At 48.5% G+C, this 15,276-nt stretch overlaps 1 protein-coding gene across 2 annotated transcripts in view; it reads right to left on the bottom strand.

Annotated features, from left to right (window-relative positions):
• LOC119389716 (GDP-fucose protein O-fucosyltransferase 1) overlaps nucleotides 1-15,012 on the bottom strand; it is a 299,155-nt gene extending 284,143 nt beyond the window's left edge. The window contains exon 1 of one of the 2 annotated variants that reach the window (XM_037657086.1): nucleotides 14,786-15,012. In XM_037657086.1, the coding sequence (XP_037513014.1) occupies nucleotides 14,786-14,885 (100 nt within the window). In that variant the 5' untranslated portion in view covers nucleotides 14,886-15,012. The remainder of the gene's footprint in view (nucleotides 1-14,785) is intronic. The other variant, XM_037657095.2, reaches the window with a different exon arrangement.
• Nucleotides 15,013-15,276: the final 264 nt, after the last annotated feature.

Genomic DNA, 15,276 nt, shown 5'->3' with positions numbered 1-15,276 from the left:
AGAGACCCGGCGGATCACTGACAGAATTTGTTCAATTTGTCGGGATAGAAGGTTAACGGTGTAGTTAGCTTTGCCATCCGCTTGAACGTGTCCTCCAAGAATGCGGGCACGATGGACTCGTGGTATGGGTATGCCATCCACATGCACGATGATAGGGGGAGGAGGGGTAGTGCTGCGGGGGCGAAGGAAAAGGCGACTGCCGATTTTCCCTGGGTGGGTCAACCCAGGGGAGTCGTCTACCTGAAGCCGGGGCCAAAGAGGTGTGTCGCCTCTGTCAGAGGGCCTTAAAGAATTACCGAACCACTTTTCCAAGTAATCATCGAAGGACCTCAATGTCAGAGTTTATTGCCTCACGAATCGTTTACCGCAAAAATTTCTCGAATCCATCAAGAACGAGTGGAGCTACAGGCGTTCGTCACAAACTTAAGCGCTTTCTCTCTTCTCTCGTCCCCAAGAGCACGCTGAAGGCTATACAGAGAGGGGTAGCACGAGGGAAAGAAGTTACGTCAGTACGCATCATGACCTTGAGTACACTTGATGAAACGCGATGCTCTCTCCCGTTGTGATTCCTGTGATGCAGTGTGGCTACTCTGTAATGTTAGCAGACTATGGAACACGGCACTAACACGTGGTGGCACCCTGTGGCAAGAAGCGCTCAAAACACCGTTCTTGATTTATGTTGACTATTGGCCCATAGCATGATACTCACAGTTCGACATCAAACAGTAGGCGCCTGCAGCTCCGACGAGAATGAGCACAAGCCTCTGTACGAAAAGAAGGTACCTGAGAAAATGGCAATTTCGCGCTTCGCTTCTAAACTCTCCTTGCTATGCACAACTGCAATATTTGGCTGAGCTGTTCGTAGCAGTGGCTGCTTTGCGCAGGATGTGTTTTCTCACCAAGCTCAAGGGGTGGTTCATGACCCCTGTAAAGGTCCAAACGTCCGGCATCAGCTCAACCTCCCGGTTCTCCTCTTCCCCGGACACAGCTAAGCCACGAACGACTAAGCATGGGAGAGGCTCAACACCCCTCTTGTTAGCTCGAGTCCATGGTGTCGCTACACATCAAAACACCTGCAGAAGAGCATGTCCCTGCAGTCTCGGTGCAGTGCACCGTGAAAAGGTGCAGGGTGCCTTGGTTGAATTGAACAGACCTACAAAACGTGCAAGTCTTCTGTCCAAAAATCAAATGAATACTCACTTTCTAACAACCAAGTTGTTTTGTTAACCCTGGCGCGTTCCATCAAATTATATTGTCCTGTGGTCATGACGGCAAAGAAGACGGCAGTCGGGCTTATATTAAAGGGGTGGTTCCATCAAATTTCGAGGCTATAACAAGCCTGTTGTGGGTTTCCTCTGTATGCAAGGACATTCCACACGAAGGGTCGGACACAGCAAACGTTTAGAACATATTTTAATTCACTTCCAAAGTGTACCTAAATGCCCATTCTCCCGATCGAAACCCATCGCTAGTGCGCCAACACTGACGTAGATCTGTAGGATGGGCAACGAAAGTTGTAGTGACGTCACACCAAATCTGCTGTATTAACGTGAGTGACCTCCGGACCTCCGCCACTTCCGCAACGTACGTACCGGCTGTAGTGAACTAGAATATATAGTCTAGTTCGCTACAGTACCGGCAAAGCATCGTTTGCTACATCACTCGCCGAGTTTCGATAACTTCCTGGCTAAGTGCGTCACAGCCTTGTGTGGTCACGTGACCACACCTTCTACACTTCTACGTCACTGCCCAACCTCGGTGCCCAGAAACCGAAACCGAAAGTTGCCCACATCAAAAGGCGATATCAAATTATTTAGCGAGAATACATGAACCTTGGTGCGTGCATCATGCTTCCTGGAGCTATAGGAAACGCTTACAGCAAAGAACGCGCAAGCCACAAATTTGGTGGCACCACCCCTTTAAAGACGTAACTCTTTATTTGGGCGAACTTGTGCCCAAGAGATGAAAAGTCAAACTACCAGAAATACACATTGCACACTGATAGCGGCAAACAGTGTTGGCCGTCAGTAATCTGATAAGCGGTAAAGCACGTCAGCTTTTATACATGTGCTGTCGAAGATTCCAGCGTTATCGCTGGTGCGGCGTAAGCTGTCGAATAAACTAGACTATTCGTGTCCTGCGCGCAATTTTAACACAATGATCTCGAACAATCGTGATGCTTCTCAAAGGTTGTAGTGCGGTCTGCGCCGAGCATTGATAACAGTCCTTGCAGGTAAAATTAAGATAAAACACTCGTGGCAATGCCGCCCTCTGAAAAAGCATCGTCTCGATGCTTAAAACGGAACACAGAATTGAAAACATGCATGCGATACGAAAGAAAAATAACAAAACAAGCAAATCTAGAGTCCCGAAGCTCCTTAACGTCATAGAACGGCTTAAGGCGCACGACATGAATGACTTCAGGTCGTGTGCTGCACTGCTGAGAGTTCGTAATTGTGATATTCTACAAGCAACACACTGCCACTCCCGGCCAATAGGCATGCCACCGCTCAAAGACTCGCAAGCTCCGGCTTCCGGTTACGCAGCCGCCCAGCCAGAGCGAAATCGATATTGGGTTACTTTTTCCCCTTCAAGAAGGACACAGAGCACGGACTGCGCCTTTGCGAACAAGCACTGTTTTGCAAAAATAAAGCAGTTCGTACCCAGCAGCCCAGCGGCGTGGTTCTTCCCAAGGAACGCCACACAAACCCCGCTACATAACAGTAATGCCGTCCGGGATAACCTCATAGTCTAGAGCGCAAAGACGTCGAAGCACCTTGTACAGCCCAAAGTATAAGAAGTTTTTCACTTAGTCCATGTCAGCGTATTGGTGTCCGAACCCAGACACGGGTGCCAGGCTGGTATTCTACGTGGTGTCGTTGAAGATTGTAACAATGGCTGTTGGTCTTTTCCTAGCTCTGGATGCGCAGACAGGGGAGTTGTCGGGCTTCTTCAGCATGCTGAAGGTAGACGGTGACGAGGTTTTCTTCGTTGGTGACCTTAGGTAGCATGGCGTCAAGCGTCGTCGCTGGGCTCCTTCCGTAGACCAACTTGTATGGAGTCACCTGCGTCGTTTCTTGTATGACCGTGTTGCATGCGAAGGTCACGTATGGAAGGATGGCGGCCCACGTCTTGTGTTCAACGTCGACGTACATGGCTTGCATGCCGGTGATGGTCTTATTTCGATGCTTGGCAAGGCCATTGGTCTGTGGGTGGTAGGCTCTGGTCCGGCGGTGGCATGTTTGGCTGTATCTCAAGATCGCCTGAGTTAGGGCAGCAGTAAAGGCCGTACCTATGTCTGTGATGAGGACCTCTGGGGCGCCATGATGCAGGATGATGTTCTCAACAAAGAACTTCACTACTTCAGCAAAACTGCCTTTGGGCAGGGCCCTTGTCTCGGCGTAGCGGATGAAGTAGTCAGTACCTACAACGATCCATCTGTTTCCAGAAGTCGACGTCAGGAATGGCCCCAGTAAGTCCATACCGATTTGCTGGAACGGCCGGCGAGGTGACTCAATGGGCTGCAGAAGTCTGGCTGGCCTAGTCGGCGGTGTCTTCCGTCGCTGACAACCTCGACAAGTCCTTACGTGATGGATGACATCAGCAGCGGGGCGAGGCCGTTTGTACTTTTCTTGTATCCTCGCAAGCGTGCGGGAAAATCCAAGGTGCCTAGCTGTCGGGTCATCACGTAAAGCTCCCAGAACCTTTGGACACGATGCTGAAGGTATAGACCCCTTTCGAAAAAGGGCGCCCCTAGCGCCGCGCACGCAAACTACAGTCTGCCGCCATTGTGAGGGCACCGCAGCAGACGACGCAGGCTTCGGCAACGTGCCAGTGCGTGACATTTCAGCACCGCCGAATCGTGAACTGTCATCAACGTTTTTTGTAGAGACGGCGTACTGCAATGGTGCAGTTTGTGCTGTGTTCCCTTGTGCCACCATCGAGGATATCGCGACAAGAACAGCGATAAGGTACGCTTGAACAACACTAAAACTTGAACAACAAACGCACGTGCTCTCTCTCCGTACGTGATGTCAAACGGATGTGCGGAAGGGCGCCGGTTTGTAAACTCGCTACAGAAACGGACGTGCTTATTTCACAGCGCCATGTGTAGCTTTGCTTTTACGAATGAATAGTCTTCTTCCGAATGCCTGCATGCGGTGAATTGCGATAGATTGTGCAGAAATACTACGAGGGTTCGTAAGGCCAGCCAGAAAAATAAAAATGAAGTTGCGTATCGTTCATTTAGTAGCGACAGTACTCGCATATCGTAAGTCACGTGTCAACATTTTATTGCGATAGCAATTATATGGACAGTCTCGGCTGATTTTTGCCATCGCCGTCGCCGCCGTCATGCTGCGTATATGTATAAGTATGTATATATACATCAATATCCCAAAGAAAAATAAACCAGAAAAATGCTTCAGAGTGCAGAATCGAACCAGCGACCTCTGAATTAGCAGCGCGGTGCGCTAAGCACTACTCCACAAAGCGTACATCCCTCTGGCAGCTAACGGCGAGCGTTATATACACTCGCTTTACCGTTTGCAGTCCTCCGAGACGGAGGCGCCTATAAGCGTTTCTTCATTACCAGCGAGATGGCGCTAGGAGCGCGCAGGCGCACTTAAAGGCGTCGGCCAGCTCTCTCGCTTCTTATATTTGCGCAGCGAGAACCTTGCCCTTCCGCTGTCTGCTCGCGCGGGCGCTCGAACAAACTACCGCAGTGTTCATGATTCTCAGCAGATCGAGCTACGTGGTAGCTCTCACCGCGCGTCGCGTGCGTGTAGCTAAAAGCGTTTCAGATGTCGTGCACGTAACGTACGTGTACTTTTCACGTTTGCGTATGAGAAGTCCCTAAGTACGTGAAATTAAAACTGTCTAGTAGCTGCCGGGTAGTGATGGACGCACGGTAGTCGCAGCGCGTCCATCACGGGCCGCTTTTCTTGCTATCGCATCCATTGCTTCGCCCTTTTTTAGTACATACCAACAGGGGCATAGGCAGAAATTTTTTTCGGGAAGGGGGGGGGGGGGCACCACCTTTATCTGAAGTGGGGGCCGGGCAGGCAGATGTGGTTGAGTGTCACTTTGTGCTGTGTGTGCTATGGCAAAAAAAATTTCGTGGGGGGAGGGGGGGGGGGCACGGGCCCAATGTGCCCCCCCCCCCCCTCTCCCCCCAGCTACGCCACTGCATACAAATATACCCAACGCGCGGCGTCCGGAAAATAGTTGCACGGCGTGGCTTGCGGCAGACGGGATGTTCACCGGTTGCGGTCGCATAGTTCCGCGACAGTGACGTCCGGGAGCGCACGCGAGTTGGCTGTGGTCACGGTCCCGCAACCGCGGCAGTCGAGCCAAACTGCTCGTCCAACCCGTTGAAGGGTACAAAATGTTGCTCACTGTGCATCAGAAGCACCTCAGAAAGAGCAACGGAGAGTATTAAGAGCTCGTTCAAGCACACAAATGGTGAGATTTCAGCGGATGACACAGAGAACTAGCCACCAACACAAACATCACAGCACTCACGCATTTGACGGCTCGCTTTCCATGCCCTCACAATGGCGCTGGCTATCCCACGTTCCTTTGCGAAGCGAAACTAACGAAAAGCCCACCGTCAGGTGGTGTATTTATGAAAAGCGTCTATAATGAGCCAGTAGTTGGCTCGAAGTTCTTCTTCAGGAGAACACCTTTCCACAAGAAAAACAACGCCAGTCCTCGCTTGAATACCCCTTTGGGACAACGGTGGTCTTGCCCTCAAGGTATTACACAAGGTCCCTGGGTTCCAGGTCAGCTTGTTGTTGTTCAGTGAAGTCACTGGCACTTAAAATTCCCAAGAAGCAGTCACCATCCTGGTGATCCTGTGGCGGTAGGTCAATGGGAGCATGAGAACGGCAGTCAGCATCAGAATGCTTTCGTCCGGACTTGTAAACGATGGTAATGTCGAATTCCTGAAGTCACATGCTCCGCTGTGCGAGTCAACCTGAAGGGTCCTTCAGTTAGCCAGCCAACACAAGGCGTGGTGGTTGCTCACAACTTTGAAAGGCATGCCGTAAAGGTAGGGGCGAAACTTTCATTAAGCCTGATGGCAAGGCACTCCTTTTCTGTTGTGGAATAGTTGGCTTCCGCCTTGAATAGCGATCGGCTCGCATAACTGATAACCCTTTTTAGTCCGTCAGTCCTCTGCACAAGAACAGCTCCGAGCCCTATGCTGCTTGCATCGGTGTGAATTTCCGTGTCGGCGTATTCGTCGAGATGCGCAAGTATTGGAAGCGTCTGCAAGCATTGTTTCAGTTCTTGAAATGCTTCGACTTGTACCGTTTCCCACTTGAATTCATGAGGTGAGTTCAAGTGGGAATTCAATTTCCCAATTTTCATGAGGTGAATTAGTGGCTCGGTGATCCGTGAAAATCCCTTGACGAAGCATCTGTAATGGGTGCACAAGCCGAGAAATCGGCATACGGCCTTCTTGTCAGTGGGCGGCGGGAAGACAGCGATGGCAGCTGTTTTCTGTGGGTCTGGGTAAACTCCAGACTTGCCAATCACGTGGCCCAAGAACAACAGCTCCTCGTGTGTACGCAAAGTGGCACTTATCTGGCTTCAGGGTGAGTCCGGAGGTCTTGATTGCTTGAAGTATAGCTTCAATGTGCCAGAGGTGTTCGTTGAAGTTTGAGGCAAACACAACAACGTCGTCCAAGTACACGAGGCAAGTCTGCCACTTCAAGCCTGCCAATACTGCCCTCATTGGAACTCATTGGAAAGTTGCAGGTGCCGAGCAAAGACTCCATTATTAAACTTAGCGCAAAATAACACGGACAAAGTGAAGTGGTAACATACACAGCGCAGACTATCAACTGAAATTTATTGAAGAACATTCACACATATATACACAATGAACAAGACACGTGATGAAAGAATAAAAACGAGTTTTAGTGACTAGCACTCAAGTAATCTATTTCGATAGGGTGCAACACTATCGATGGCCTCGCGACACATGCCTCACCACATCTGTAGATACAGAACGCTTCCTCAATTTCTCGCTCCGTTTTCCCGTTAAATCTTGCCAGCACACTTGCTTCCGTCAGCCTGGGCGCGCAGCCGCAGTCCCTACAATGAAGCGAAAGGTTCGAACATGGTGGCCCATTCAAAGAGGCTCTGTGGTCAAATAACCTATTATTTAGGCAGCGCTCTGTCTGCCCGACATAGTTTTTCCCACAGGACAAAGGTATGTTGTACACCACTTTCCTACCACAGTCAACTAACTTTTCTCGGTGCTTGACGTCGCACCCTTTGTTCTCCCGACCTTGCCTCTGTAACTTCTTATGCACCGCCGGGCAAAGCTGGCCAAGCTTCCTTCCACCTGAAAAAACAACATTACACCCATACCTGGCCCCTACTTTTTTCAAACGATGAGACACCCGGTGCAGGTACGGAATACAAACAAGAGGACCGCTGTCGTTTACCGAACGCTTTTTTGACCCTTTCATTTCCTTCTTCATTTTCTGGTAAAGCCTTTCTCCAAGGAAGGCCAAGTGGCGCTCCGGGAACCTCGAATCCCTAAGGCGCTCCACCTGTCTTGCGAAACTCTCTTCCATCTGATGTGGACAAGACTTCCTGAGTGAAGCCTTCAGGCAGGACACCGCCACCCCATCTTTCACAACCTTCGAGATTCCCGAACGGTAATCAATCAAGGCCTTCGCGCTACGGGGAGCATACCTCCAACATACATGACTCGCCAAAAAACTTAAACACAGGTCTAAAAACTGTATGCGTCCATTATTCGGCACTTCACATGTGTACTCAAGTCCGCCACCTAATTCTTTAAACACTTTCAAGACATTCACCCTCGTATCCACGCACCTATAGTCCTCTACCAACACCAGGTAATCATCAACATACCTAAACATTTTAATTACAACACTTTCTAAAGCACATTCCAATGCACGATCAACCATGCCCAAAAATATTTCACTCAAAACAGGCGCGACACATGAGCCTATACAAATTCCGGACTTTTGAGTGAAAACACCACCTTCCCAACAAATTACTGTAGAAGTCAAGTACGCAGCCAGAAGTTCAAGGAAGGCACTTGTCGACACACCACACCTTTGCTGGAATTCCTGCTCGTTATTGTCATCCCTGATGCAATTTCTTACACTCACAAGTAGCTTGACATGCGGCAATGAATAGAACAAGTCCTGCACATCTATACTGAAACCAGACAGTACCTTCTCAGAGCCTTTCTTCAGGAACTCTGTTACCTCCTCGGAATTCTTGACACGGAGCGGGTCCACCACACATAGGGACGATAGGTGTTTCTGAAGGTAGCCAGACACTTCGCACTGCCAGGTCCCGCGTTCCGACACAATAAGGCGAAACGGTTTTTCCGGCTTGTGCGTCTTCACAGTGAAAAACATCTGTAAAACAGAGCCCTTCACTTTCTTCACCGCTGCACAGAGGCGTTCCAGATTCATCTCCTGCAGAATAGTGACCAGCTTCTTCTTAACTTCAACCGGTTTTCCAACAAATGGTTTTAGGTGTTTCTGCACAGCTTGTTCCGCTTTTTCAGAGAACACGTCCTCCGGCAGAAGCGCGAAAGTCCCTTCTTTGTCCGCCACCAAGGGTCTAATCTTCCTTTCGATGAAGTAGTCCACCAGATAACGTGTGTTCTCGGCATATCCATTCACCTGCACACGTGGCTTCCTACACGCAGCTGAAATGACACCAGCGCACTCTGCAATATTTTTGGGCATGGTTGATCGTGCATTGGAATGTGCTTTAGAAAGTGTTGTAATTAAAATGTTTAGGTATGTTGATGATTACCTGGTGTTGGTAGAGGACTATAGGTGCGTGGATACGAGGGTGAATGTCTTGAAAGTGTTTAAAGAATTAGGTGGCGGACTTGAGTACACATGTGAAGTGCCGAATAATGGACGCATACAGTTTTTAGACCTGTGTTTAAGTTTTTTGGCGAGTCATGTATGTTGGAGGTATGCTCCCCGTAGCGCGAAGGCCTTGATTGATTACCGTTCGGGAATCTCGAAGGTTGTGAAAGATGGGGTGGCGGTGTCCTGCCTGAAGGCTTCACTCAGGAAGTCTTGTCCACATCAGATGGAAGAGAGTTTCGCAAGACAGGTGGAGCGCCTTAGGGATTCGAGGTTCCCGGAGTGCCACTTGGCCTTCCTTGGAGAAAGGCTTTACCAGAAAATGAAGAAGGAAATGAAAGGGTCAAAAAAGCGTTCGGTAAACGACAGCGGTCCTCTTGTTTGTATTCCGTACCTGCACCGGGTGTCTCATCGTTTGAAAAAAGTAGGGGCCAGGTATGGGTGTAATGTTGTTTTTTCAGGTGGAAGGAAGCTTGGCCAGCTTTGCCCGGCGGTGCATAAGAAGTTACAGAGGCAAGGTCGGGAGAACAAAGGGTGCGACGTCAAGCACCGAGAAAAGTTAGTTGACTGTGGTAGGAAAGTGGTGTACAACATACCTTTGTCCTGTGGGAAAAACTATGTCGGGCAGACAGAGCGCTGCCTAAATAATAGGTTATTTGACCACAGAGCCTCTTTGAATGGGCCACCATGTTCGAACCTTTCGCTTCATTGTAGGGACTGCGGCTGCGTGCCCAGGCTGACGGAAGCAAGTGTGCTGGCAAGATTTAACGGGAAAACGGAGCGAGAAATTGAGGAAGCGTTCTGTATCTACAGATGTGGTGAGGCATGTGTCGCGAGGCCATCGATAGTGTTGCACCCTATCGAAATAGATTACTTGAGTGCTAGTCACTAAAACTCGTTTTTATTCTTTCATCACGTGTCTTGTTCATTGTGTATATATGTGTGAATGTTCTTCAATAAATTTCAGTTGATAGTCTGCGCTGTGTATGTTACCACTTCACTTTGTCCGTGTTATTTTGCGCTAAGTTTAATAATGAAATATTACCAACTCGCCCAGCAAAACGTCCTTCTGGAGCAAAGACTAAAGGGCATGTACTTGAACTCAAAGGGGCCGTCTGGTGTTAAAAAGGCAGTCTTCTCTCGGTCTCTCTCATCTACTTCTATTTGCCACTAACCGGTCTTGAGGTCCATCGACGAGAAGTACTTCGCGTTGCGTAATCGATTCAGGGCGTCGTCTATCCGAGAAAGAGGATACACATCCCTCTTTGTGATTTTGTTCAGGTGGCAATAATCGACGCAGAAATGTAGGGTTCCATCCTATTTTTCGCTAGCACCACGGGAGACGCCCACGGACTTTTGGATGGCTGGATGATGTCGCTGCGTAGCATTTCGTCAACTTCTTTCTTTAAAGGCCAACTCCGGCGATTTTTTGAGGTCGATGGATCTCAATGAAATTCGCTGGGTACGTTCCTTTGCGCGTTTCCGTCATTAATGCCAAATTACAGGCTTGAGACATGCGCAGATTGTTTGCAAATGAATTTTAAAGATTGTCTGCAAACGCCCTCCTGGCTTCCCACAATTATTGGCAACATTGCGTCTGTGATGTCAGTATTGGGAAGGCGGCGGAAGTGACACAGCTGAGGGCACCACTAACTTCGGCGCTTCGGCCGCTACACCGAGCGTCTGCTATGCGCAAGGCGACAGACAGCGTTGGTTTGGCCGGCGCTTCGCTGGTCGTCTCGGCTGTCACAGTTTTCATACTCCGCGCCGGCGTGACCGGCATGCCTTGCACGACTTCCGGTTCGTTCGTAACAACGTCTACGTCATACGTAGACAGTACACTCGGTTGGGTTTCGGTGTTGCGCTTTTTTGCTTATTTAAAATTATTCTCCAATTTGCCGAGTATTTCTGCTATCGGGCCCGTAACAGGAGCTTCTCAGGAACATAAAAGCACCATTACATTGACATGGCCAAAAAATCGCCGGAGTTGGCCTTTAAGGCCTCGTGTTCTCGCATCGAAACTCAATACGGGCTCAGATGGATTGGTCAGGCACTTTCTTCAGTTATGATGCGATGTTTTGCAAGGGGTCTTTGCTGAACCCTTGATAACAACAAAAAAGAGTCCTTGTATTGCTGCAGAAAGCATCGCAGCTGTTGCTGTTGGCGAGCAGGAAGACTTGGGTTGACGTCGAAGGATGGTTGAGGTATTGGGGTCGTCGTTATAGATTCGTCCAAATCTGAAAACGCAAACAAATCGTTGACGGCCACAATTTCTTAAATGTATGCTGTCGTCATGCACCTGCTGAGGTGCCTGTATTCTTGGCTGAAGTTCGTTATCATCACGCTTCCTTTTCCTTCATGCAACTAAGCAATGCCTCTCGCAATGCAAATGTCACGGTCCAACAGTCAATGCTGATCGCTCTCGATTACGCCCTCAATGTCAGAGTTCTTGGTGCTGACAGGAATTATGATGCTGGAGAGAGGTGGAGAGAGGCTTGATCTTCGAGCACGTTCAGGGCATGATGACATGTAGCGGTACGATAACGGCCGCGACAGCCGCGTATTCGGGCCATCCACTTCTCGGCGCTCGAACGGCCTCGCCTGCCTCGCCACCCAACGTGAGTGGCGCCACCACGAAGGCAAGTGGCGATTCTCCGCAACTCCGGCGCGCTCCTATTGTTCCCTCGACAACGTAGCAGGCACAGAAAGTATAGAGGAGGCTATGGTGCTATTCAAGATACCAGCATTATCGCTGGTGGCCGCATGAATAAACTAGACTATTCGTGTCTGCGTCCATATTCTTTATAAACATTGAGAACAAAATCAGAGAAAGGACGCTCAACTTCACTACGATTGGTGTCCTGAGGAACATTTCTCCAAATGCATTTTCCAAATGAATTTTTAAATGTTCCTCAGGACGCCAATCGTAGTGAAGTTGAGCGTCCTTTCTCTGATTTCATTCTCAATGTTTATAAAAAATATGGACACGGACTAAACTTCACAGCCAAGAAACTGACAGAGGCCTGTCTACAATTCTTAGATTTCAAGCTACCGTGGAATAGTGACCACTTTTTCTGGTTTTACCACCCCCGTGTGAATAAGGGACTGTTGCCGTTTGATTCTGCTCACTCTAAGATTGTTAAGAGAGGTGTTGCGTCACTTTGTCTAGAATCTGCACTGACAAAGTCTTGCCCACAACACATGCGCACTAGCTTTAATGATCAGGTCAGCCAATTTTGGCTGCAGGCTTTCCTTTATCGGTCACAAATACGGTCGCCGAGTCACTTATGCAGAAGGTGAAACGTGAAACAAAATGGGATGGAGCTGTGTTGGGACCCTTCAAAGCCACAAGCTACGCCGTACTTTCATAAGCTCTCTCCCAACCTTAAGAAGGTCGCAGCAAGACATAGAGTGCCGATGGTTTTTTCAGCGCTCGAGAAACTCTGCAAATTGTGCCCGCGCATATGCAATGACATGATGCGCGGTTGATAGAAAAACATGAGAAGGCTTTCGTTAAGTGTTCCACGGGGGTTGTATACTCCATTCCATTACCCTGCAGAAAAGTGTACGTCGGGCAAACCGAAAGATGCCTGAATGACCGGCTAAGAGAGCATGCGCAAAAAATAAAGAAAAAAGAGGATAAGTACATGCATCTTGCGGCACATGCTACAGCTTGTGAGTGTGAGCCACGGCTTTTGGATATGCAGGTTCTTGGAAAAAGCACGAGATTGTCAGCACGAGTAATGTTAAAAGCTTACTTCATTGAAAAGAATAAGGATCAATGTGTCAGCGAACCTTTCGTAGCTTTCTTTCCGACGGAAATATTTTTGCTTGATGCAAATTTTTTTTTCTTTCTTTTTTAGCCTTGTAATGTCAGGTTACATATGCATTCATGGTTGATTGTAGCACATCCACATCACTGTTGGTCACTGCACTTGCGCATCATCATATAAGTATATATGGGTTCTGTTACGCACAATGAACAGTTGGTAGTGAGCGCTGTTTGTGCGCTATGTTCTTCCGTGAATGAGGGCATGCCAATTTGCGCCAAGGTTCTTCAATATTATGAGTTAACAACTAGCCCCACAGCAACTTCTAATAAGTATTATTGCATTGCATCCAATAAGGAGAGTTTTCGGGCTTTCTCTAGCTTCCCACAATATACGAGGTTATGGGGAAAGCTAAGACCGGTGTCTTTTTCCACTCTTGGGCACCTTTGTCAGACGCTAACCTCGAAAGGTCATCACCAGCGCACCGCAGAGGGCAGGAAAGGCACCGTGTCAAAGAGCTTCAAAACTTCGTTAAGCGATACTTATGCAGGCCACTACATGCCCTGCTCACCAATTCAGTCTACAAATTTTCAGTCCACCACCTCTGCTAACCTCAACTAAGCTTCCCTTGGAACTCACTATCTCTTTAATAGAACACCTTCTATCTGCCATGTTAATTATGTGGCCTCCAAAAATTGGCCACTTCTGTTTGATCTTTCCAGACTGCTGCCTCCATTTTTCGTACCATCATTGGTCCTTAATCATTCGTCCAAATTTCCTTCCGAGTTTTAAGAAAATCTCACCAATTCCACAGTGTCGCGTGGCCATCGTTGCACCATAAAACCCCACGTATGATCATCATCACTGAAAGGAATGAGTGCCCCTATGTATCTGAGCAAAATAACCAAATTCAGCGTCTCTAGACTCGGTATAATGTGGCGATTCAGTCAGCCATGCCATTCATGGCCCCCACATGACCAGTGAAAAGGACTACCATAGAATCGTTACACTTTGAGCCAAAGAGAATGGCAAACACCTAACTGAGTAGCTTCCTAGCAGCCCCATGAATTTCCAGACACACACACACGCGGAAACTAGCTAGGCGATGACAGAAAGCGCAATTATTTGCTAGAAACTTTCGTTAAACAACTATTTCTTGTCGACTGCTACTGCCCTGCCCATTTTGGAGTTCTTGTGCCAAGGAAACTTGCGTTCTTTGACTTTTTGGATGGAGCACTTTGAGGGGTTCAATGTGTACTCGTTTTTTTTTTTTTCTTCAAACCATGACAGAATGAGAAATGGCATGTGGCTTTGCGACAAAATTCCCTGCGAATTGCATGAACAGGAAGGATGCTGCTCACGGCAGCGTCGTGCCTGTTTTATTTACTATGATTTTTTTTCCTCGGAAGAGCTGGAAATGCATGGGTTATGAGAATGCCGCAGCTTCTGTACACAGAAGTGCACAGTGTCTTTGTTCGTTCTCATCCGTGCAATTAATGTTGTCATTCCACATCACTTCACACTGTTGTCATACGGGCACCTTGAGCAAATAAGCCAATCGTGATCAAGAAACTCGCTCCCGATCTTGCACCGTGTGGCGCCCGTAGAACACAGCAATTATGTCAGCAAGCACAACAAAACACGTCCCTTTGATGTTTAAATCTACAAGGCTACCGGTGAGTACAGCCACACACAACTGCATCGTCCGCTTAAAACTACTACTTGGCGAAGCTCACCGACTACAGAGCAAATCTAGGTCTTGGCAGCTATGCTGCCTCTGCGGCTGTCATCACTGCGTCTCAAAGAAAACGTCAGGCTTTCTCATAGCAGAACGGCACCCGAGGTACCGATGGAACTAGCACACCGCAACTGTGATGGATGCGAATCACATCTGCCGTCACATGGTGCACTGCTGATCGCGATTAAGCCCGATGGAGGATCATTTTATTTAACCAGTGTTTGGCTCCTTTCAGCAATTCGCGTAAAGGGACCAATCACGATCAAGAAATTCGATCCGGATCAGGCCCGATCGTGATCAACAGTGAACGTGAGACATTAGATTACCTCCGGCGCAAACAAAGCGAGGCGCCGCAACTTCACGGTCTTCGCGCCAAATGTCACAGACTGACAACATACCCATGCAGGGGCAATAGAGAATGTATCCCCTCCTGTCGCCACATACTGCTGTCAACGAGAGCCACAAAGCCAGCCCTCCAAGCGAACCGCCCCACATCATTGATAAAACCTCGGTATGCTGGTATGCTCAAACGCAAACCCGCAAACTGCTCAAACTTTGCATAGTTTCCTAAAATTAACTAGAGGTGGTAGAGGGGGACTCCGACTCCGGCGCTGCGATCGTTCAGCCTGCCACCATGGGGAGGTCAGAGAACACAGAAAAGCGTCAGTCAGAAAAGCGGCGGCCGCGAAAACCGGTCCCCAAATCGCGCCGATGCCGCAAGGGGCGCTGTACGCAGAAGCGTGGTATAATAACATAGATTTAATCAGTGTAGATAAGGTATTAAGTAGGGGTGTGCGAATATTCGAAAGTTTCGAATATTCATCGAATATTACATTCGAAATATTCGTATTCGATTCGAAAATCGTGTATTCGAAAAGTTTCGATCATT

The sequence above is a fragment of the Rhipicephalus sanguineus genome, chromosome 1 (assembly GCF_013339695.2).
Source record: "Rhipicephalus sanguineus isolate Rsan-2018 chromosome 1, BIME_Rsan_1.4, whole genome shotgun sequence".
Lineage (NCBI taxonomy): Eukaryota > Metazoa > Arthropoda > Arachnida > Ixodida > Ixodidae > Rhipicephalus > Rhipicephalus sanguineus.
This window is presented reverse-complemented; position numbering and strand designations above follow the sequence as displayed.